At 47.6% G+C, this 22,695-nt stretch overlaps 3 gene segments (V, D, J or C); all 3 read left to right on the top strand.

Annotated features, from left to right (window-relative positions):
* Positions 1-726: 726 nt before the first annotated feature.
* On the top strand, positions 727-11,462 carry LOC124518475 (immunoglobulin lambda variable 1-40-like). The segment is given in 3 exon segments: positions 727-772; positions 5,966-6,300; positions 11,376-11,462. Coding segments are annotated over 3 exon segments (468 nt in total).
* Positions 11,463-14,514: 3,052 nt separating this feature from the next.
* On the top strand, positions 14,515-15,117 carry LOC124518474 (immunoglobulin lambda variable 1-40-like). The segment is given in 2 exon segments: positions 14,515-14,615; positions 14,726-15,117. Coding segments are annotated over 2 exon segments (438 nt in total).
* Positions 15,118-19,767: 4,650 nt separating this feature from the next.
* LOC124518473 (immunoglobulin lambda variable 1-40-like) lies at positions 19,768-20,380 on the top strand. The segment is given in 2 exon segments: positions 19,768-19,877; positions 19,989-20,380. Coding segments are annotated over 2 exon segments (438 nt in total).
* The last annotated feature ends 2,315 nt before the right edge of the window (positions 20,381-22,695 follow it).

Below are 22,695 nucleotides of genomic sequence, written 5' to 3'. Positions count from 1 at the left end.
ATACAGAGTATTTCTATCACTATTTAATAATAATGGTCTGTAATTTTCCTTTTTGTGCAATGTTTTTTAAGTGTACTTCTGAGTTTTATAACCCTTGTAAATGAACTAAGAAATATTATATACCTTTTGATATTATGAAAAACCAAGGAGCAAATAAAAAATATTCTTCTCAATTCTGAAATTTTGTTAGTTGTCCCCTGTGAAAACATCTGTATCTTATGCATTTCTATGGAGTGCTTCTAGAATAACATTTTTCATTGTTCTATTAAAATTGGTCTATACACTCAATATATTTTGAGTATAGCCAAATTGTAACTTTTTGAGAAAGTATGCATTCAAGGTATTCTTAATAGGAGCTATCGCTCACAAGTTGGTTGTATTCATTTTTCATGTTTCAACATGAGTTTAATAGGATGTGCTTGCAACAGCCCTGTGGTCCCTACAGTGCTGGTCAGTGACGACCAATCACCCAAAGGAGCCCAACCTGGAGGCTTTGAGCTGTCTCAGCACGTGCTTGTTCCAGAGCTCTCCCCGGGGGATGAGTGCTACCTCCACCCTCCTCAGTGTGTGGTGTGGGCTGGGCTCCAGCACCAGGGCTCAGGGAGGGGCTGGACTGTCACTGAACGGGACCCATGTGCATGGACAGCCCCTCCTGTGTCAGGGGTGGAGGGGAAACGAGAGCCCGGGGCAGCCCAGCCCAGTGTGGGGACCAGAGGCTGTGCCACCATGGCCTGGACTCCTGTCTTCCTTAAGCTCCTCCCGCACTGCACAGGTAGAGACAGGCCTGGTGGACACAGGGTGGGCTCCAAATCACTCTTTCTGTGCTCAGTGACCTGAGAGATGCTTTTTCTTTTTCCTTTCTAGCCCCATCCCCCCTGAGTGTCTGTGTTTGCAGGTTTCTCTCCCGGCCTGTGCTGACCCAGGCACCCCCTCTCTATGCATCTCCAGGAACAACAGCCAGACTCACCTGCACCATCAACAGTGGATTCCGTGTTTGCAGCTACTACATAGACAGGTTCCAGAGAAGCCAGGGAGCCCTCCCTGGTATCTTCTTTGGTTCTCTTCACACTCAAATAAGCACCAGGGTCCGGGGTCCCCAGTTGCTTCTCGGAATCCAAAGATGCCTGGGCCAATGCAGGAATTCTGCTCATCTCTGATGAGCAGCCTAAGCACGAAGCTCCTCTTGTGCTACAGATCCTGGCAGTGGGAGCAGCTTTCCTTACAGTGTCTCAGACGAGGAGGGAGTGAGCCCAAAACACTTGGGGCTGAAAGCCTTGTCTCTGAGCATCCTGTACTGAGACACTTGTGTGGACGCTCCTGTAGGAGGGAGTCCTCTGAGGGGTCACGTGTCCTTGAGGAAGAAGGAATAACACACAGATCATGCTGTTGCCTGAGACAGCACAGGTGTCCCAGGAGCACACACAGGTGAGGGAATAGAGCCCGATGGCACAGGCCTATGGGGTCTGGAGAATAAATACTTTTACAGCATGAACCTCAGTCTCTCTCTCTCCTGTTTTGTCTCCTTTACTACTCTCAGAATAATTCACTTTACACACTCCCGGTCATTGATTATATGTTTGTGTGTTTATGTGTTTTCCCACAACAAGGAACTCTCTGGGACATGTGGAGAGTGTCCTCAAATTTACCTGAATTTCACACCGAGGTTTATCTGCCAGGAAACGGTGACATGTGCACAGGTGAAGGGCTCAGCACCAGGAGGCTGCTCCCCATTTTGATGCCAACAGCAGCTAGTAGCTCACCTGTACCCTCTGTCCAACATGCGACAAATTGGAGGTTCCCACAACTCCCTCGATGCGTTCCGTTTATTCGCCTGAGGGGCTCACAGAACTCAGGGAAACACTGACTCCTTTAGTCAGTTCATTAAAGGATATGATGAAGGGGACAGGGGAACAAGTAATGAAGAGCCACCTAGTGTCAGGTCTAGGAGCGTCCCCAGCACCTGAGCATCAGTCCCTGGGGAGTTGAGGTGCATCTGTTCTGGGAGTGGATGTGTTCGCCAAACCAGCTCTTCAAACACTGTACTTTGTGATTTTATTGAGGATTTGGGGAGACGTGATCAGACATTAACTATACTGTCAGCCTTTTTCCTGTCTCTCAGGTATGAGGGGTGAAGATTCCCAGCCTCTGACCAAGCCTTGGTCTTTCTGGGGACCAGCCCCATCCAGGAGGCTTGAGGGAGCCCACATTAGAACTAGGATGTTTCTAGTGTTCTTTTCACTTAGAAAATGACAAGATTTTCAGAAACTCGGTGTCAGCACCTAGGGGCAGAGACACGTGTATAGTTTCTAAGGTCACACAGTACTGTTGTCTGGACTGAAAATGGTGACAGAGGTACTCACATTCATCCACAAATCTCAAGCCGTAAAGTGTGTCTCTTGTGTTACTGATGACACAACCATATCTGACATGTTAATAAGCACCTTGGTCATAGACACAATTTCCTCTCTCACCCATCTGACTAAAAGTGAGTCCCAAAGTCTTCAGACTCTCCTCACTGCACCCTCCCCCCACCCACACACTCTGCTCGTCTTCCCACTTCTCCTGCTTCCCTCAGGCCTTCCGTCTCTCTATGGCTCTTCAGGCCTGAAAACCATCTTCATGTTAGGATTTCAGAGAAAACTATAATCTTGCAAGAGTGTCCACTCTCCAGGGTCCATCTCTACAGAGACGTTGCAGAAATGGACCAGCAGGAAATCACTTCCTCATGTGATTCCTGCTCTCATCGCTGATTGTAGTTTTCATGCCCCACCAACCTCATCAATCTCTGTAATACGACAACATGATTATTGTATTTCCGTGAGATGAATGTTCACCCAGCCTTTGAGTATTTGCACAGAGAAGCGATTCATGCAATTACTTCCTCCTTCAGAATGACTGAGGCTGCACACAAGGTAACTTTTGCCATAGTGAACGAAGGAAGGATTGGCTGCATATTTCAATACATGACAGCTTTTCTTGGTCTTGAGAATATTGGTTTCTAAGACCATCAGGACACTCACTCAGCCACACACTTTTGCACCAAGCAATGCAGTGTCAAGCATTAACCCTTTTGCAAAATAACAGTAGACACTCTCTGACGGTCACCCAATGGAGGTATCAGGGGATCCGAGAGGCACAGTGGGGGAGGGCTGTGATGTGAAGGGCATGAAGAAGGGGCTGTGTGATCAGCCCGTATCTTGTGCTTCCTAAGACCTGAAGACCCCACAGCTATGGGAAGTGTGTCTACAGGAATGAGAATGGATAGAAGGCCTATCCACAAGGCCTGACATTCTGATTCAGTGAAATTCCTATTAGAACTAATTCAGACCATATTCCTCCCCTTTGTGTAAGTTTCATACTCGTGCCAGAGAAGTGGCCTTCCAGACATTGGCCTTCTTGAGTTCCAAGCTCCAGAACGCTGGACACTCATACAGAGAGCCAGCCCCAGGGATGGGTTTGCATGGGGACCAACACAGCACTCAGCAAATGCAGAGAGGACATAAGGGGACAGGGATACACTTGTCTTCATGTTTGGCCTCTGAAGGAAAGGTTTTCCATTCTCTCTCTCTTTCTCTCCCTCCCTCTCTCTCTCTCTCTCTCTCTCTCTCACACACACACACACACAGACAGAGGCACACGCACACACACACACACACACACACACACACAAACACGGATCTCTCCTCTATCTGAGTATATGGTGTTCGGGATTTTGTAGCTTCCTGGCTTCCGCTTCTCCCCAAAACTCATGGTCAGCCTGTGCTCATCCAGCCAACCTCAGGGTCACAAGCCCAGGAGGAAGCATCCTCATCATCAGGAAACTCCAGCGACATCCAGTGTGACCAGGGTCCTGTCACTGAGCAGCCAGGACTTGCCCTGATCACCTTCTCTCCTAAGACAAGTTGACGCTCAGGAATCCCAGGGTGAGTCTCTATCGCTGTGGGCAGCTCAGCCTCTGACCCCCTTGGGCTCCAGTCAGCACTTGAGGCTGATCAGTACATCGGTTCTGGAATAGCAGCTTCAGTGTTGCTCCCACACAGCTCAAAGCCCAGGGGGATGTATCACACCCTCCCTGTGCTCTTAATGCTGGACTGTTACTCCCTCAGTCCCCCCAGTGACACCTCCAGCCAGCTTGGAGCTCTGATGAATCTTCTTCTGTCTCAAACTGGGGCCACAATGCCTGTGACCTCAGGGACATAGTCCCCCTCATCTCCACCTCTCCACCACTCACATGTGGGATCTTTGACCGAAGATTTATGTAGCCTTGGTGAATAGAAATGCACTCCTCTAGTCATGGTGGCTGGATGAACTATTGCTGTCTCCTGAATATGCTGGACACAAAGAATGCAGGTAGCGCTGTGCTCACCCCAGAGACAAGTCTGACCCCAAATCGCTCGCTCCTAGAAGCTCTGTGTGTGCTTAGTAATTGAATCACTGACATGGCTGCGGTTCACAGGAACAGACTCCCCCTGGGCTTTCATTGGACATCATGCCAGACTCACCTACTTATAGAACAACTCCACCATAGTAAGCTGGTGGCAAAGAAAACATGACTTTGCAAAAAGTTTATAGCAGGCATCCTTTGTGCATTGTTTTTCCATCCATGTTTTTAACCACAATTTCATGTGTTCTCTGTAAGAAATACAGAACTGAGAGAACTATCCTAGTGATTGTACCTGCATTTTCATAATAACGATGTCATTGACTGAAATAAATCTTACGGAGAGAAATTTTGTGTAAAGGAGCACACACCCATTCAAAGGGCACACTGGGCTAAGTGCTGACTAACACATAAACTGTGTCACTGGGTCCTTGTCAGAGCACCTGCTGCTGTCGCTCCTTCCCTCCTAGAACGGCCTGCAAGTTTGTCCTTTGGGCGCTGAGGTCAGTGTCTCACTCAAGGCTCCTGCAGACTTGGGTCTGTTTGCTGGGAGAGCAGATCCTGGAAGGAATCACTGCACATAGTATGAGGAGGGCTATTGTTTTCAACAAGCAGACATAGTGACAGATGACAAAGATTTTTTTGCGTAATGCTCCGAGGAATACACACAACTGTTTCTCCCCACAGCCTGAACAGAAGCTCTCCCTCTCTCCTCAGTGCTGCGGGAACGTTAGAAGAAGGTGAGCTCCGGAAACCCGGGAGAAATCACGTAACAGGAAAGGACACAGAATCCTACACAGAAGGGTCCACGTGTCCGGTGGTACTCATCATTGCACTGGGCATGATCTTGACCTAAGTGGACTTTTGGTAGAGACACCACCTCCTTCCTGACCCATGACCCATACAGGCGGCCATGGACTGACTCTCCCTGAGGAGTCTGAGTAGAGCATGCAGTCTGGCTTAGGTTATGGGAGGTTCCCTAGAGGGACACCCGGACTGACCCTTGTCGGGGTACAGTGGGCAGTGCAATGGGGGCACAGGAGCTCTCTTTGGTGGACTTGCCTACCAGTTCAAACAATGGCGGCTCTGAGTCCGAACACCAGGGGGCTCACAGGACCCATTGTTGTGGGTTCAGGGCTGATGAGAATTGAAACCTGCCACCTGTACTGTCAGTGTCCCCTGCACACGGCTCACAACTGTGTCCTCCTCACCCCTTGGCCTGAAACAGCCCCCCCTCGACCAGCCCCCTTACATCTTCTGGCAGAGGGAACTGACACAGCCCCCGGGAGGGGTCAGAGAGCTGGGGTCTCATTTGCATGGAGGGGGCCCTCCCTCCCTCAGAAGATGAAGAGGGGAAGGGAGAGGTTAGGGGAGGCTCTGCTCAGCCGTGAGGCACAGAAGACAGAATCGGTGATGACCACCACCATGGCCTGGTCTCCTTTCCTTCTCACTCTCCTCGCTCACTGCACAGGTGACTGGATGAGGGCACACTGGAAGGGGCTCTGGGAGGACATGTGGGTCCTGCTTCCACTGTCTTGTGTCCAGACCCCAGCATCACCCTCTCTGTGTCTCTACCCCTTCCTTGGTCCTGGGCCCAGTCAGTGTTGACTCAGCCGCCCTCCGTGTCAGGGTCCCTGGGCCAGAGGGTCACCATCTCCTGCACTGGAAGCAGCTCCAACATCGGGGGTGGTAGTTATGTGAGCTGGTACCGACAAGTCCCAGGAGCGGCCCCCAGCCTCCTGATTTATGAGAATAACAAACGACCCTCCGGGGTCCCCGATCGATTCTCCGGCTCCAAGTCTGGCAGCTCAGGCTCCCTGACCATCACTGGGCTGCAGGCTGACGACGAGGCTGATTGTTACTGTGCATCATGGGACGATAGTCTCAGTGCTCACACAGAGCTCCAGGCCTGTGGGGAAGTGAGACGAAAGCCTGCTGTCCCCACAGTGATGGGCTTTTCTTGTGTAGCTCCCACCTTCTGCTTCCCTCTTTGTTCGAAGCAACACAGCTGCTTCCCTCTTTGACCCAAACTGAGGCCTGAAAACAAAACCAACGAACCTCCTCTAGTCTATGTCCTTTTCCTGTCAATTCTTTCCCCAAAGCCTGTCCTTAAGGCACACGTTTTCAGTTTCATACAAGCTGAGCAGAAATTCCTGCTGAGACGAAAACCTGCTGGGCCCAAAGTGAAGGGCTTTCCTTCTTCAGCCCCACTTTCTGTCAAAACTGTTGCTTCCCTCTGTTTAGCCTAAAACTGACGATTGAAACCAAATCCAATGAACCGCCTCTAGTATCTGTCCTTTTCCTGTCAATTCTGTCCCCAAAGCCTGTCCTTATAGGCACACATTTTCTGTTTCATTCAAGCTGAGCAGAAATTCCTGGATGCTGGGGCAGGTTGTCCTGGGGACCAGTGTCCCTAAGGGTTGTGCCTATCTGCTACGCCTACCATATGACGATACCGCACACTGGATGCCTACACCAAAGATAGTGAATTTCTCTCAGTGTGGAGCCGAAATGTCCACGTTCAAGGGGGTGGCAGGATTGATTTCCCCTGAGGTCACTCTCCTTGGCTTGCAAACGGTTACATTCGTCCTGGGTCCTCACGTGGCATTCCCATGTGTGCTCACCCATGCTGCCTCTACCTCTTCTATGAAGACGCCAGCCCTGTTTATGGGGGCAACACCCTTTTAACCTCATTATCCACGATGACATCTTTTAATGCCTTTTCTCAAACAGTCACAATGTGGGTTCGGGTTTCCATACAGGGTTTTGAGGGACACAGATGAGTTCATATCACGGTGTCAGGACTGACCCGGACACACAGTACAGCTGTGTCCGACTCAGGAAAGTCATTGTCCACATGATATGCATGAATGGCATTTACTGAACCCTCACTACATGACCTCTGTTGGTTTAGGAGCTCAAGTCGCAGTGCAGAAGTGACGGGGAGTGTCCCCAGGCTCAGGGAGCCGACACTGTCCGGGGAAGAAAGGGAACACACAAGCAATACATTGTGCCTCACCCTGACTTCTCACATGAGGACCGAATGTCTCTGCAGGCTCCGGTCACACCCACACGACACACCCTGTGCATGACACAGACTTGTTCTCCGTCTCCCACCGATCAGCAGCCTCAGATTTCACGTGACTCGATCACATCACCCCTCCATCTGCCCTGACGCTATTGGGCGACTAGGGAGGGGATTGTGGGATTGATTTGGTTAACACAGTGCGCGTCTTGTGGGAATGAACTCAGTCCCTGACTAACCACGTAGCTTGGAAGATTGGAGTCCAGATCAGAGAGGCAGATGATAGCACTGTGAACAACCAGGTCCCCACCATATGCCTTGTCTTCCCTCCATCCTCTTTTGTAATTCAGGTTGGGACATGGTCTGTGGGCTCCGGCATCTGTGGAGGAGACACAGGCCAGGTGGTTCCCATCTCATAAAACTACAGCTCGGGCCCCTGTCCAATCGGACGTCTGCACCTGGTCAGCTCAGGCCAACACACACTCCCAGGCACAAGGTGCTGATGTGAAAAGGAGGCAGGCCCAGGAGAGGTGGAGAGCATTAATAAAAGCAAATGCTTTGTTTTCTTAGAGACTTTAAAAAGAATTCAGAGCGTTCACTGTTTTTGATCCTAGGATAAAGATGTATACATTTCAAATGGCTCTGTAAGAAAACAGTCACTGAATTCAGGTAATAACATAAAAGGTAATTTGAATAAATGGTGAAATATTTTCTTTCCTAAAGACCCTGGCTCAAAACTTTAGCAATAAGTACACATGTTGTACAAGCACTTTATCACTGCTTCTTTTTAGGTTTCCTTTGAGAAGGCGTGTGGGCAGGTACAAGCACAGGTGCCATGCAGATCCTTCTGAGACGGGAAGGGGGAGAAGACGTGGCAAACCCCAGCGACTCAGTGTGCCACCCGGGACACCTGCTCCTTCTCTGAACAGGCTCTTTGACAGCAGAGACGAGCCTCACGTCCAGGCTTCATGGTCCTGAGGACTCAGAAGGCTGCCTAGTCTGGTTGTGGCGGTCACTTCTTTCTGCTCGGGAAAGTGTAACAAACTTTGGCGTGAAAAACATGGGCTGGCACTAACAGCTCCCGGGTGGAGGCCCCAGTTGGGTTTCCGGTGACACCCAGTCCTCACGGTCTCCTCCTAGTTCTCTTGTTCCGGGTCAGGCTACTCATCATCCATGCTACTAAATGTAAAAACTGCACAACAGTCAACATGTGAAATAGTCAATATGTGAAACAGGAGGCAAGAAAAGAGTGAGAAAGGAATTTAACTTCTTTAAATCTAAATATGGATTCAAGAAGAGAACAAAATAAGATAACAAAAATGATAGTACATTAAATATATTACATAAGGATAATAAATTATATTACATTTAAATGCACCAATTGTTCCAGTTACAGACATGGATTGACATAACAGATCAAAAGGGCCGCTCTTCAAATAAAGATACATATAGGATGAATTTAAAAGAATAGGGGCGCCTGGGTGGCGCAGTCGGTTGAGCGTCCGACTTCAGCCAGGTCACGATCTCACGGTCCGGGAGTTCGAGCCCCGCGTCGGGCTCTGGGCTGATGGCTCAGAGCCTGCAGCCTGTTTCCGATTCTGTGACTCCCTCTCTCTCTGCCCCTCCCCCGTTCATGCTCTGTCTCTCTCTGTCCAAAAAATAAATAAATGTTGAAAAAAAAATTAAAAAAAACAAACAAACAAACAAAAAAAAACAAAAACAAAAAAAAATAAAAAATAAAAGAATGGTAAATGGGGTGCCTGAATGGCTCAGTCAGTTAGGTGTCTGACTTCGGCACAGGTCATGATCTCCTAGTTCATGAGTTCAGGCTCTGCGATGGGCTCTATGCTGACAGCTCGGAGCCTGCAGCCTGTTTCAGATTCTGTGTCTCCCTCTCTCTCTGCCCCCCTTGCTCACACTCTGTCTTTCTCTGTCTCTCAAAGATGAATAAACTTCAAAAAGTTGTAAACTACAATAAAAGAAAAGAATGGTAAAGAAAAGTATATCTTGAAACAATGCAAGGACAGAAAGATGTGGTTATATAAGTGTCACGTAAAGCGAAGGACTTGGCGGTTACAAGGGCTGAGTGCAGAGAGGGGGCAATGGCCTGACTGCTGGTGCGTCAGGTACCCTGAAGGTGCCCATCCTGCCATCCACCACCTGACCACCCTGCCTGCCCTCCAGCCCCCTCTCCATCTCCTGCAGCAGCTCCCCGGGGGAATCAGCTTTCTCCCCAGTGCACCCCCATCCTGCACCATAACCAGGGTATCCGGGAGGCCAACCCCTAGGTCCCTACCTGCTCCTTACCCACCACCTGCTCTTGGCATCCCTCCTGTGAATCCCTTGGCACCTGGCATGGTAAGACCAGGAATGCCGATGGAAAGAAGATGTGGAAGAAAATGAAGAAAGTTCTTACAGATATACAAAAGCACAAGCATGGCAAGCATTCCTCCTCCTCCTCCTCCTCTTCCTCCTCCTCCTCCTCCTCCTCTTCCTCCTCCTCCTCCTCCTTCTCTTCCTTCTCCTCCTTCTCCTCGTCCTCTTCTACAGCACTGTTTCTGACTGAGTACAGGGCCTGGACCCTTCCCTCAAGCCTTTCTGGTTCTGCTCTCCGGCCAAGAATCGGATGCCATCTTTCTACTGGGGAAAATTAGCCCCATCCCCTCCTCCTTCACCCCTCTCTGAGCCTTACTCTGCTGTTCACCCATGACTGGCCGGGGTAATTGGGTAAGAATGACCATGGGTTAGTAAAGACTGTCTTTACTAACATTTCAGCTGATGGACATTTCAGCTGATGAGTTTAGTAGAACTCTTTTTGGCAGAGGATGAGACTTCGGAGCTAACTACTGAAGATGAGTATAAGAGGTGTCAAATGTGATTTTTTAGCCTTTTTTGCAATATTCGTGGTGTTGTGGGAGGTGATATGGAGTTTTAATTATGGAAAAGAGAAACTCTACCACTGTAGTGATGGGGGGCAAATGTTGGTCGTTTACTGGCAAATACATTTCCCAGCAGGACTTTACTGACCCTACTAACTGGAAGGCTGCTGGGAAATGGAGTCCATCGGGTTGATAAGCTCGGCCTGCCCTTTTGGAACCTAATCTCACTGGCATCTCTGGCCCTTCGCTTTCTCCAGCTCTCATTGAATCCAAATAAAGCTCTTTATCCAAGGAAGAAAGGAAGGGAGGAAGGAAGGAAAGAAGAAAGGGAGAAAGATAGGGAGACAAAGAGAGAGAAAGAGAGAGAAAGAAAAGAAAACAAAAGGAAAGAAAAGAAGAAAGAAAGGAAGAAAGGAAGAAAGAAAAAAAGAAAGAGAAAGAAAGAAAGGAAGGGAGACAGGAAAGAGAGACAGGAAAGGAAGAAAAAACAAATGAGAGGCAACTACTGTCACTGACCCTTTAAATTTTCTCTGTGCTCAGAGTCAGACCCTCAGACCGTCCAGGGTCTCCAAGGCCTCCCTGTCTGTTTCTCACCGGCAGTCCTGGGGGTGACAGAGACAGCTTTCTGTCTCAGGTCCCCATGGGCCTGCAGCAGTAACTCAGAACTGATGCTTCTGCCCCATGTTGAGCACAAACAATATGGCTCATCCTCATGCTGCAGGCCTGAGAAGGTTCTAGAGGCCTTGTTCCCAGAGTGGGAGCCAGAGAACCGAGCTGAGATCTCCGAGGGCCCATTTCTTCTGAGCACCACAGTTGTGGTAACGCTGAGAGAAATCTCTTGGAAGCAGCCCACATAATTTGCTCCAACACTGTTGCTAACTCCCGTCCAGGTGAGGGTCACCTTCTGCCCTTGAAACCCTGACAGGGAGGCCTCCTGTGTCGGGGCACTCTGTGCCCAGGACCCTGCAACAGAGCAGTGGAGACACCGACAGGCAGGTCCTGAGGGAATGCCTCCAGCTTGTTCTTCAAAAGAGGGGAAGAAGGAGGCCAGCACACCCCAGCCCATAATCACTCGCCTTGCTTTCCACAGCCAGTCACCGAAGCGGAGAACGAGGGGGGTGAGGAGGAGAGGGGTCCAGGTCAAGGTGGAGACAGCCCAGGCTGTGCCCCTGACTGAGCCCACCAGTGAGACAACTGCACAAAGCCTCTCTCATCCCCTCCCCACTTTGGAGAGCAGAGAGGAATCCTTCATGCAAATCACTCCCCTCCTGGGTCCCTAAACCTACTCACTGAATATGGTGACAGCTGAGTGTGGGGTGGGGCTGGGGAGCCAATCGTGGGCCCCAATGAGCATAGAGCAGAGGGTACAAGGCAGGGTTCCAGGACTGGGTGCCCAGCTGAGACCCCCCCCCCCCAGACATCCTTGCACCTCCCCCAATGCACAGGGACAGACCTCCAGCGCCCCCTGCTGTCTCAGAGTTCAGACTCACTTAGGACTGGGAGAAGGAACTGGAGTTGAGCAGAGAGAGGGACCCTCTGGACTTGAGCCTGCCTGGCACCCACCCATCCCTACACAGGGGCGGGGGCTTCTGATCCCCCAAGTGTGACCTCCTGTGTGGCAGGCACCACCACACCTCAGACCTTACTTCAGAGCTGTGGCTTCCTCAGCATGAATCACTCTGCGCCCCCCACCACTTAAATAGTCGTGTTGTTGGGACGTCAGGTGAGTGACCCCCTCAGGCAAGTTGTGTCCTGCACTGAGGGATAAGAAGGGCAGAGGGCAGGCTCACCACTCCACAGGCTGTATCAGGAAGGCCTGAGGAGACATCCCATCTCTTTGTCATGTCAGGACACTTCCCACCCAGGCAAGCCAGTCCCCATAATCCTCTGCACCTGTCCCCATCCTCACACTTGATGGGGCAGGGTCCCTTAACAAGAATGTACATGAGATTCTTCAAGGACACACTGTAATTAGAAACAAGTGACATGCGCCTCTCATGTTGCCTTTTCCCAAGAGCACCCATAGGTGATGGTCAACGCCACAGTCATCCCAGGATGCAGCCAGGAAGCTCCAGCACTGAGGAGAGACACTGGAGGTGACTGGGTCACCTGCACCAGATGGGGGCCCCATGCAGACGGGATTGCACATTTGGAAACCTGCAGAAGCTTGGGAATTGTAAGGACAGAGCTCATCTCATGACCCAGAAGATCCTGGTGTTCTAAGCCCTCCTTTCTCAGTGTGCAATGTATTATAATTACTCACACCAGATCCCTCTCTAGTCCTTCTGTGTGTCACACAAGGTTCTACTCCTACTGTAAATATTCACACAATTATTTTCCTCAGAAGTTTATCTAATCCATCTCTGCACTGTTCATGACAATACATCTAAGATATATCTTCTGGGATTTATATCATATATATATATATATACACACACACACACACATATATGTATATGTATTTGAAATATATATGTGTATATATATACATATATATATACACATATATATGAAACTCTACGTATAAATAAAACATAAGATATTGTTATACACACACACACACTTCTAGTCATCGATCTCGGTTAACATAGAACTGTGTGCTCTAGTCCTATAAATATTTAATGCTTCCCATTGAATACCTCCCATGAAACATCTCCTCCTTGTCTGTCATAGTGTGTCAGATGAAAACCCAACATGCTCCACGACCTTGACAGTTTTGTTTGTCCTTGCAGCACTGAGTGTCTGCAGCCTACCGACACTTAGCTGGTGCCCAGGAAAGGTTTTTGAATTAAAAAGAATACATCAGTGAATAAAAAAGTAAAAAATGCACATATCCACATTCTTTACCTTATTGCCAAAACTAGTATCTCTTCTTTCGTTTGAATCATCATAATCCATCCACATTTTTAAGCACAGAGATGGAGGTCATCTTAGACAAACACGTAGACCTCACACACAGCCTCCAGGTAATTCCTAAATCCAGGGATCTCCACAATAAATATAATGCTAAAATGTCCACACTACCCAAAGCACTCTATAAATTCAATGCAATCCCCATAAAAACTCCAATGATGTTTTGCACAGAAATAAAAAAAAACCCAAATTTTGTATAGAACCAGAAAAGACCCCAAATTGCCAAAGCAATCTTGAGAAGGAACAAACCTCGAGACACCATACTTTGCACTTTCAAATTATATTACAAAGCTGTAGTCATGAAAACCAAAGTGGTATTGTTCTCGAGAGACACATAGGCTGATGCCATATGTGCCAAGAGGTCATTCAAGTTCCTCTTGACCACCAGGGAAGACATAGGCTGAAAACGGTCCTTTGCAAGGTCTCCGGAACAGAGCTACCATGGATTTGGGAAGGATTTCAGAAAGAGTATACATGAATCCTAGAGAAGATGCCCCAAATGGGATCCTTAGGATCTCCCTGATATTTCCTGATGCACTTTCGGAGAGAAAACTGGAATCACTCAGACGTCTGACAATGACCACATTGACATAGGTGACAGGAGTGAGTATGAATCAACACATTCCATCTGAGTAAGAAGCACATGTAAAGAATAATCCCATCAAGGTCAGGTCCCATCTGCCAAAGTTCCCCTTGGGAGCTGCCCTCTGCTCTCTGCTGCTTTCTGCATTGGCATGGGTGCCTGGAGCCCTGGCTTCGCTGTCATATCCAGTTACCTACTTCCCCTTTTGGTACACCTTTACTGTTAGAGGAATGTGTGTAGAGACAACTCCTCAGGCCTAACCAATTAAGAGTCAAGAGATCCATGGACAGGCTCACCCCCAGGAGTCTGAGTAAAACAGACTGCCCTGAGGTGATGGGGGGCCACGTGGGGAGACCTGGTCTAACGTTTAGGCAGAGGAGACTGGCTAGAGCAGTGGGGAGGCAGAAGTGGTCTCTGATGGGCTCTGCTCACGTCATACAATGCCATGTCTGTGTCTGGACGCTAAGGGGCACTCAAGGTCTGTTTCTGAGGAGTCACAGTAGACCAGAGCTGAGTCCTGCCACCTGCCACTGCCTGGGCCCTCGGCTCAGGGCTCACATCTGTGACCTCCCCACCCCTGCCCTGAAATTGCCCCTACCCTGCCCATCCCCCTGACATCCCCAGACAGAGGCACCTAAAGAAGTCAGTGAGGAGTCAGAAAACAGGGGGGTCGCATTTGCATGGTTGGGCCCAACCCTCTCAACAGATGAAGAGGTGAAGGGAGAGGTGAAGGGAGGCTCTGCTCAGCTGGGAGGCAACAGAAGGCAGGATCGGTGCTGACCTCCGCCATGGCCTGGTCCCCTCTCCTCGTCACCCTCCTTGCTCACTGCACAGGTGACTTGATGTGGGGACATGGGAGGGGTCCTGGAACCACAAGTGTGGGCCTGATTCCTCCTTTTGTCTCTAGACCCCAGGAATATCCTCTCTGTTGTTTCTCTTTCCAGGGATTTGGGCTCAGTCGGGGCCGAATCAACCATCCTCAGTGTCTGGGGCCCTGGGCCAGAGGGTCACTATCTCCTGCACTGGAGTTGGTAGTTACGTGGGCTGGTACCAACAAATCCCAGGAATGGCCCCCAAAACCATCATCTATGATAATAGCAACCGACCCTCCGGGGTCCCTGATCGATTCTCCGGCTCCAAGTCTGGCAGCACAGCCACCCTGACCATCACTGGGCTCCAGGCCGAGGACGAGGCTGATTATTACTGCGTATCGTGGTACAGCAGTGGCAGAGCTTACACAGTGCTCCAGGCGTGTGGGGAAGTGAGACAAAAACCTAGTTACTCATCTGTAAAGAGGGAAACACATCAGCAGTTGCCTCCTCAGCTCAGCCTGTGATTCTGCTCATTCCGTGGCTGACGACTTGGGCGCAGGTCCATGCAAGGGCACGTCCCGTGAGTGAGGTTCCTCCTGTCCTTTCTGTCCTCAAAGTCACTCTCAGAAAACCCTTCCGACACAAAGAGTCTTCATGAAAGTGAAATCTCTTGTTTTATCGGCTGAGGTATTTTACTTCTAGGCCAGATCATATCAATTTTTCCCTCTGATTTAAAATAAATTCAACATTTTCGTTTTTTCTATGAACTCTACCCATGTGGTGCCGGAAAAATAAGTCAGCCCTATTTGCATCTGGTACTATTATCTCCATGGCAGTGGCTAGTCTCTTCTTCTTGTCTATGATTTGTGAAAAAAGGCCAATTTAAAAGTATAAAATTATGAGGATAAGTTTCATAAATTTCGTCCATAGGAAAAACCCTGCACTTCAATGTTTATAACAACTTATTCCTAATCACTAAAGCCTGAAAGCAACCTAAACGTGGCACATGGATATTTATTCTAGGTTTAATCTAATCACCCAAACCAGGAACCAACTAAGAGGTCACCAAGGAGGTGCCACTTTTATAAATAATTTGATAATTACATCCAACATTGGAAGGAGCAAAACTCTGCAAACATCTGTAGGTCACGGGGGTGCTAAACGCTGAAAAAGAATGAATCACGTGAACAGAGTAAAACATTCTGAGCCACAGAATTATTGTATATGATACTAATGACACTTAAATGACACTCTGTCATTGTCTGTCATTGTCTCCCAAACAAACGCAAGCAAATCAGCCCCCAACCACCACATATACCCATGTGAGCACACACACAAGGACAGGGCGTGTCTAGGGGCTCACGAGCCAACCAAAAGGGCCCCATGAGGCAAAACTAGAAAGATTTCAACCACAGGAACATAAAAGGACTGGGTTGTAACTCAGTGTCTACACATATGTCTGCCGTCCATATTGTTCACTGATGGTATAAATAAATGGAATCAGATGAGACACATTTCCGTGCAGAGATTTCATGGAACAGGTGTAAACCCTTGGCTTGGATGACGTCAGGCATAACCCCCACTCAGTAAGTATGCACAAAGGCACCAAAAGAGGAACAGTCTGAAGAAGTGTCACAGTAAGAGAAGCTTAAGGACAATTCACAACTCAATGTCACAAAGAATCTTAACTGGATCTTACTACAGAAAAAGGACATTAGGGAAAAACTAAGAAAATCTGAATAAACTGTGGATATTGATTGTTACGCGTTGAACTGTGTCTCCAACAATTCATGTGATTAAGAGTTCTAAAAACTCCCATCTTTCAAGATGAGACCTTATTTGGAAATGAGACTTGCAGATATAATTACAAGGGTGAGACCAGTAGAGTGAAACCGCATGAGTCCTAGGCTTTCTGTGTCTTTGTTTTCCCTCTGACTCAGTCTGGAATGTTGCTGAAACGAATCTCACTATTTTTGAGAAAAAAAGCCTATGAATCCATCCTACCTTGTCCAGAGAACCCTGGTGTTACCGGAAGAAATCTAGACATTTTGTTGCCTTTTCACTCTTAACCCATGGAACATTTACCAAATAAAATAATAGGGTTGAATGTGAGTGGGGTTCTCTTCCCTGAATGCCCCTTAATGGATGAGATCCATTCTAAGATCGATTCCCTTGTACTGTATAATGATTTATAGCATGTTCATCCTGAGAACACTTACAAAACTGGACCAATAGAGAGGCAAATGGGTCATGAGTATACCAGAGAAGAAAATTAAATTCCAGACTAAGTATAAAGGCCTGGTCAAAACCCAGATTGGGAATTAAGTACAGTGGATAACTCTCTGTGGAGAGCTGGTAGTCTTTTGACAAACAGAGACTTCAAATGTCCCAGAGCCTGTACCATGGAGGTGGTGGGATAACAGGAGTTCCTCATAATACAGCAACAACAGCAAAAAGTATTCAAAGTTCAAGGATAACCCCCATGGACTTTTTATCACATATGAACCGGGAGTGAACCTGGGAAATATGAGGCCTTGAAATTGGTTTCGATTCGAGACTGGTAGGGGTGCCTGGGTGGCTCAGTCCGTTAAGCTTAGGACTTTGGCTCAGGTCATGATCTCGTGGTTCGTGAGGCGAAGCTCTGCCTTGGGCTGTGTGCCGCTAACTCAGAGCCTGGAACTTGCTTTTGATCTGCGTCTCCCTGCTCTCTCTCTCTCTCTCTCTCTCTCTGTCTCTCTTTTTCTCCCCCTCTCTCTCTCTTAAAAAAAATACACATTAAAACAAATTCAGATTGGAGACTGGTAGTGATGCCAGGGCCCTGCAGCAAGAAAACCCAATGTCAGGGAACACTAATATGTACAGGAACATAAACACTGTAAACTAATCCCATGGTGAGCAGCCTGGACGCTGTTAGGGACCTGAAGAAAATTAACGTCTCCATCCCAAGCACCCGGGAGAGATCTACTCATGCTCCTTCCCTGAGCACTGAAAGCTCAAATATCCATCTGCAAAGGTCAGAGTGTCCTCTAGGGATGCTGTGTGTTGTCAGAGCAGCTGGGTGACCAGGACCGGGGTCAGCGGTGGCCTGTTCACACTGGCACTGAGAGGACAGGGCTGTGAGGCAGGCCAGCAGGAAAATACCCCAACAGGTATTTTCCAGACAGACCTTACTATCCGACAGAACTCAGTCCCATGGCCCAGAAGTTCCTGGTAGTCTAAGCCCTCCTTTCTCAGTGTACAATTTATTATAATTACTCACACCACATCCCTCTCCAGTCCTTCTCTGTGTCACACAAGATTCTACTCATACTGAAAATAGTCACAGAATTATTTTCCCCAGTGGTTTATCTAATCCATCTCTGCACTGTTCATTGCAATACATCTAGGATATATCTCCTCGGATTTATATCACACACACACACACACACACACACACACACATATGTATATATATAATACAAACTACGTATAAATAAAACATGAGATAGAGTTACACACACATGCACAATCTAGTCATCGACTCTCAGTTAAAATAGAACCATGTGTTCTGGTCATATAAATATTTAATGCTTCCCATTGACTACCTCCCATGAAACATCTCCTTGTCTGTCATAGCGAGTCACATGAAAAGCCAACATGTTCCACGACCTTGACAGTTTTGTTTGTCCTTGCAGCACTGAGTGTCTGCAGTCTACCGGTACTTAGCTGGTGCCCAGGACAGGTTTTTGATTTAAAAAGAATACGTCATTGTACAAAAAAAGAAAAAATACACATATCCACATTCTTTACCTTATTGCCAAAACTAGTATCTCTTCTTTCGTTTGAATCTTCATAATCCATCCACATTTTTAAGCACAGAGGTGGAGGTCATCTTAGACAAACCCTTAGGCCTCACACACAGCCTCCAGGCAATTCCTAAATCCAGGGACCTCCACAATAAATATAATGCTAAAATGTCCACACTACCCAAAGCACTCTGTAAATTCAATGCAATCCCCATAAAAACTCCAAGGACGTTTTGCACAGAAATAAAAAAAACCCTGAATTTTGTATAGAACCAGAAAAGACCCCAAATTTCAAAAGCAATCTTGAGAAGGAACAAACCTCGAGACACCATTCTTCGCACTTTCAAGTTATATTAACAAAGCTGTAGTCATGAACACCAACGTGGTATTTTTCTCGAGAGACACATAGGTTGACGCCATAGAATAAAAAGACCAGAAAGTCATTCACGTTCCTCTTGACCACCAGGGAAGGCATAGGCTGAAAACGGTCCTTTGCAAGGTCTCCGGAACAGAGCTATGATGGATTTGGGAAGGGTTTCAGAAAGAATATACATGAATCCTAGAGAAGATGCCCCAAATGGGATCCTTAGGATCTCACTGCTATTTCCTGATGCACTTTGGGAGAGAAAACTGGAATCACTCAGACGTGTGACAATGAGCACATTGACATAGATGCCGGGATAGAGTGTGAATCAACACACTCCATCTGGGTAAGAAGCACATGTAAAGAACAATCTCACCAGGGTCAGGTCCCATCTGCCAAAGGCCCCCACGGGAGCTGCTCTCTGCTCTCTGCTGCTTCCTGCATTGCCATGGGCGCCTGGAGCCCAGCCTCCGCTGTCATATTCAGTTACCTCCTTCCCCTTTTGATACACATTTACTGTTAGAGGAATGTGTGTAGAGACACCTCCTCAGGCCTGACCCATTAAGAGTCAAGGAGCCATGGACAGCCTCACCCCCAGGAGTCTGAGTAGAACAGAGAGTCTGCCCTGAGGTGATGGGGGGCCACGTGAGGAGACCTGGTCTAACGCTTAGGCAGAGGAGAGTGGCTAGAGCAGTGGGGAGGCAGAAGTGGTCACTGATGGGCTCTGCTCACGTCATAAACTGGCATGTCTGTGTCTGGACGCTAGGGGGCACTCAAGGCCTGTTTCTGAGGGGTTACTGTAGATCAGAGCTGTGAATTGCCACCTGTCACTGCCTGTGCCCTCTGCTCAGGCCTCACATCTGTGACCTCCCCACCCCTGTCCTGAAATTGCCCCTACCCTGCCCATCCCCCTGACATCCTCAGACAGAGGCACCTAAAATAGTCAGTGAGGAGTCAGAAAACAGGGGGGTCGCATTTGCATGGTTGGGCCCTCCCCCTCTCAACAGTAGAAGAGGTGAAGGGAGAAGTGAAGGGAGGCTCTGCTCAGCTGTGAGGCAACAGAAGGCAGGATCGGTGCTGACCTCCACCATGGCCTGGTCCCCTCTCCTCATCACCCTCCTCGCTCACTGCACAGGTGACTTGATGTGGGGACACGAGAAAGGGTCCTGGAAGCACAAGTGTGAGCCTGATTCCTCCTCTTGTCTCTAGATCCCAGGAATATCCTCTCTGTTGTTTGTCTTTCCAGGGATTTGGGCTCAGTCAGGGCCGAATCAACCATCCTCAGTGTCTGGGGCCCTGGGCCAGAGGGTCACCATCTCCTGCACTGGAGTTGGTAGTTGGGTGGACTGGTACCAACAAATCCCAGGAATGGCCCCCAAAACCATCATCTATGATAATAGCAACCGACCCTCAGGGGTCCCTGATCGATTCTCCGGCTCCAAGTCTGGCAGCACAGGCACCCTGACCATCACTGGGCTCCAGGCCGAGGACGAGGCTGATTATTACTGTTCATCGTGGTACAGCGGTAGCAGTGCTTACACAGTGGTCCAGGCCTGTGGGGAAGTGAGACAAAAACCTAGTTACTCATCTGTAAAGAGGGAAACACATCAGCAGTTGCCTCCTCAGCTTAGCCTGTGATTCTGCTCATTCCGTGGCTGATGACTTGGGCGCAGGTCCATGCAAGGGCACCTCCCATGAGTGAGGTTCCTCCTGTCCTTTCTGTCCTGAAAGTCACTCTCAGAAAACCCTTCCAGCACAAAGAGTCTGATGAAAGAGAAAATCTCTTGTTTTATCAGCTGAGGTATTTTACTTCTAGGCCACATCATATCAATTTTTCCTTCTGATGTTAAAATAAATGAAACATTTTCAGTGTTTCTCTGAACTCTAACCATGTGGTGCCTGAAAATAAGTCAGCCTTATTTGCATCTGGTACTATTATCTCCATGGCAGTGCCTAGTTTCTTCCTATTATCTATTATTTGTGAAAAAATGCCAATTTAAAATTATAAAAGTATGAGGATAAGTTTCATATCTTTTGTCCATAGGAAAAACCCTGCACTTTAATGTTTATAACAACTGATTCCTAATCACGAAAGCCTGAAAGCAACCTAAAGTTGGCACATGGATATTGATTCTAGGTTTAAAATAATCACCCAAACCAGGAACCAACTAAGAGGTCACCAAGGAGGTGCCACTTTTATAAATAATTTGATAATTATATCCAACATTGGAAGAAGCAAAACTGTGCAAACATCTGTAGGTCGCGGGGGTGCTAAACGCTGAAAAAGAATTAATCATGTGAACAGAGGAAAACACTCTGAGCCACAGATTATTCTATATGATACTAATGGCACTTAAATGACACCCTGTCATTGTCTGTCATTGTCTCTCAAACAAATGCAAGCAAAACCGCGCACAACCACCACACTACCCGTGTGCGCACACACACAAGGACAGGGTTTGTCTAGGAACTCACGAGCTAACTTAAAGGGCCCCCATGAGGCAAAACTAGAAAGATTTCAACCACAGGAACATAAAAGGATTGGGTTGTAACTCAGTGTCTACACATAAGTCTGCCGTCCATATGGTTAACTGATGGTATAAATATATGGAATCACATGAGACACATTCCAATCCAGAGATTTCATGGAACAGGTGTAAACCCTTGGCTTGAATGAGGTCAGGCATAGCCCCCACTCAGTAAGTATGGACAAAGGCACCAACAAGAGGGACAGTCTGAAGAAGTGTCACAGTAAGAGAAGCTTAAGGACAATTCACAACTCAATATCGCAAAGAATCATAAACTGGATCATACAATACATAAACTGGATCATATATACAATATGTATATATATACACGTGTATATATATGTGTGTATATATATATGTATATATATATGTGTGTATATATATATATGAAACACAAACTACGTATAAATAAAATATAAGATATAGTTATACACACACACACACACACACTTCTAGTCATCAACTCTCGGTTAACATAGAACCGTGTGCTCCAGTCCTATAAATATTTAATGCTTCCCGTTGAATACCACCCATGAAACATCTCCTCCTTGTCTGTCATAGTGTGTCAGATGAAAACCCAACATGCTCCACGACCTCGACAGTTTTGTTTGTCCTTGCAGCACTGAGTGTCTGCAGCTTACCGGTTAGCTGTTGCTCAGGAAAGGTTTTTGATATTTAAAGAATACATCAGTGAAAAAAAGGAAAAATGCACATATCCACATTCTTTACCTTATTGCCAAAACTAGTATCTCTTCTTTTGTTTGAATCATCATAATCCATCCACATTTTTAAGGACAGAGAGGGAGGTCATCTTAGACAAACCCTTAGCCCTCACACACAGCCTCCAGGTAATTCCTAAATCCAGGGATCTCCACATTAAATATAATGCTAAAATGTCCACGCTACTCAAAGCACTCTATAAACTCAATGCAATCCCCATAACAATTCCAATGAAATTTTGCACAGAAATTAAAAAAAAAAACCTGAATTTTGTATAGAACCAGAAAAGACGCCAAATTGCCAAAGCAATCTTGAGATGGAAAAAACCTCGACACACCATACTTCACACTTTAAAATTATATTACAGGGGCGCCTGGGTGGCGCAGTCGGTTAAGCGTCCGACTTCAGCCAGGTCACGATCTCGCGGTCTGTGAGTTCGAGCCCCGTGTCAGGCTCTGGGCTGATGGCTCGGAGCCTGGAGCCTGCTTCCGATTCTGTGTCTCCCTCTCTCTCTGCCCCTCCCCCGTTCATGCTCTGTCTCTCTCTGTCCCAAAAATAAATAAACGTTGAAAAGAAAAAATTTTTAAATTATATTACAAAGCTGTAGTCATGAAAACCAATGTGGTATTGTTCTCAGGAGACACATAGATTCATGCCATAGAATAAAAAGACCAGAAAGTCATTCAAGTTCCTCTTGACCACCAG

Source organism: Lynx rufus, unplaced genomic scaffold (genome assembly GCF_022079265.1).
Source record: "Lynx rufus isolate CCGP_SWC_20201006 ecotype Redwood Valley unplaced genomic scaffold, mLynRuf1.p SCAF_24, whole genome shotgun sequence".
Taxonomy (NCBI): domain Eukaryota; kingdom Metazoa; phylum Chordata; class Mammalia; order Carnivora; family Felidae; genus Lynx; species Lynx rufus.
This window is presented reverse-complemented; position numbering and strand designations above follow the sequence as displayed.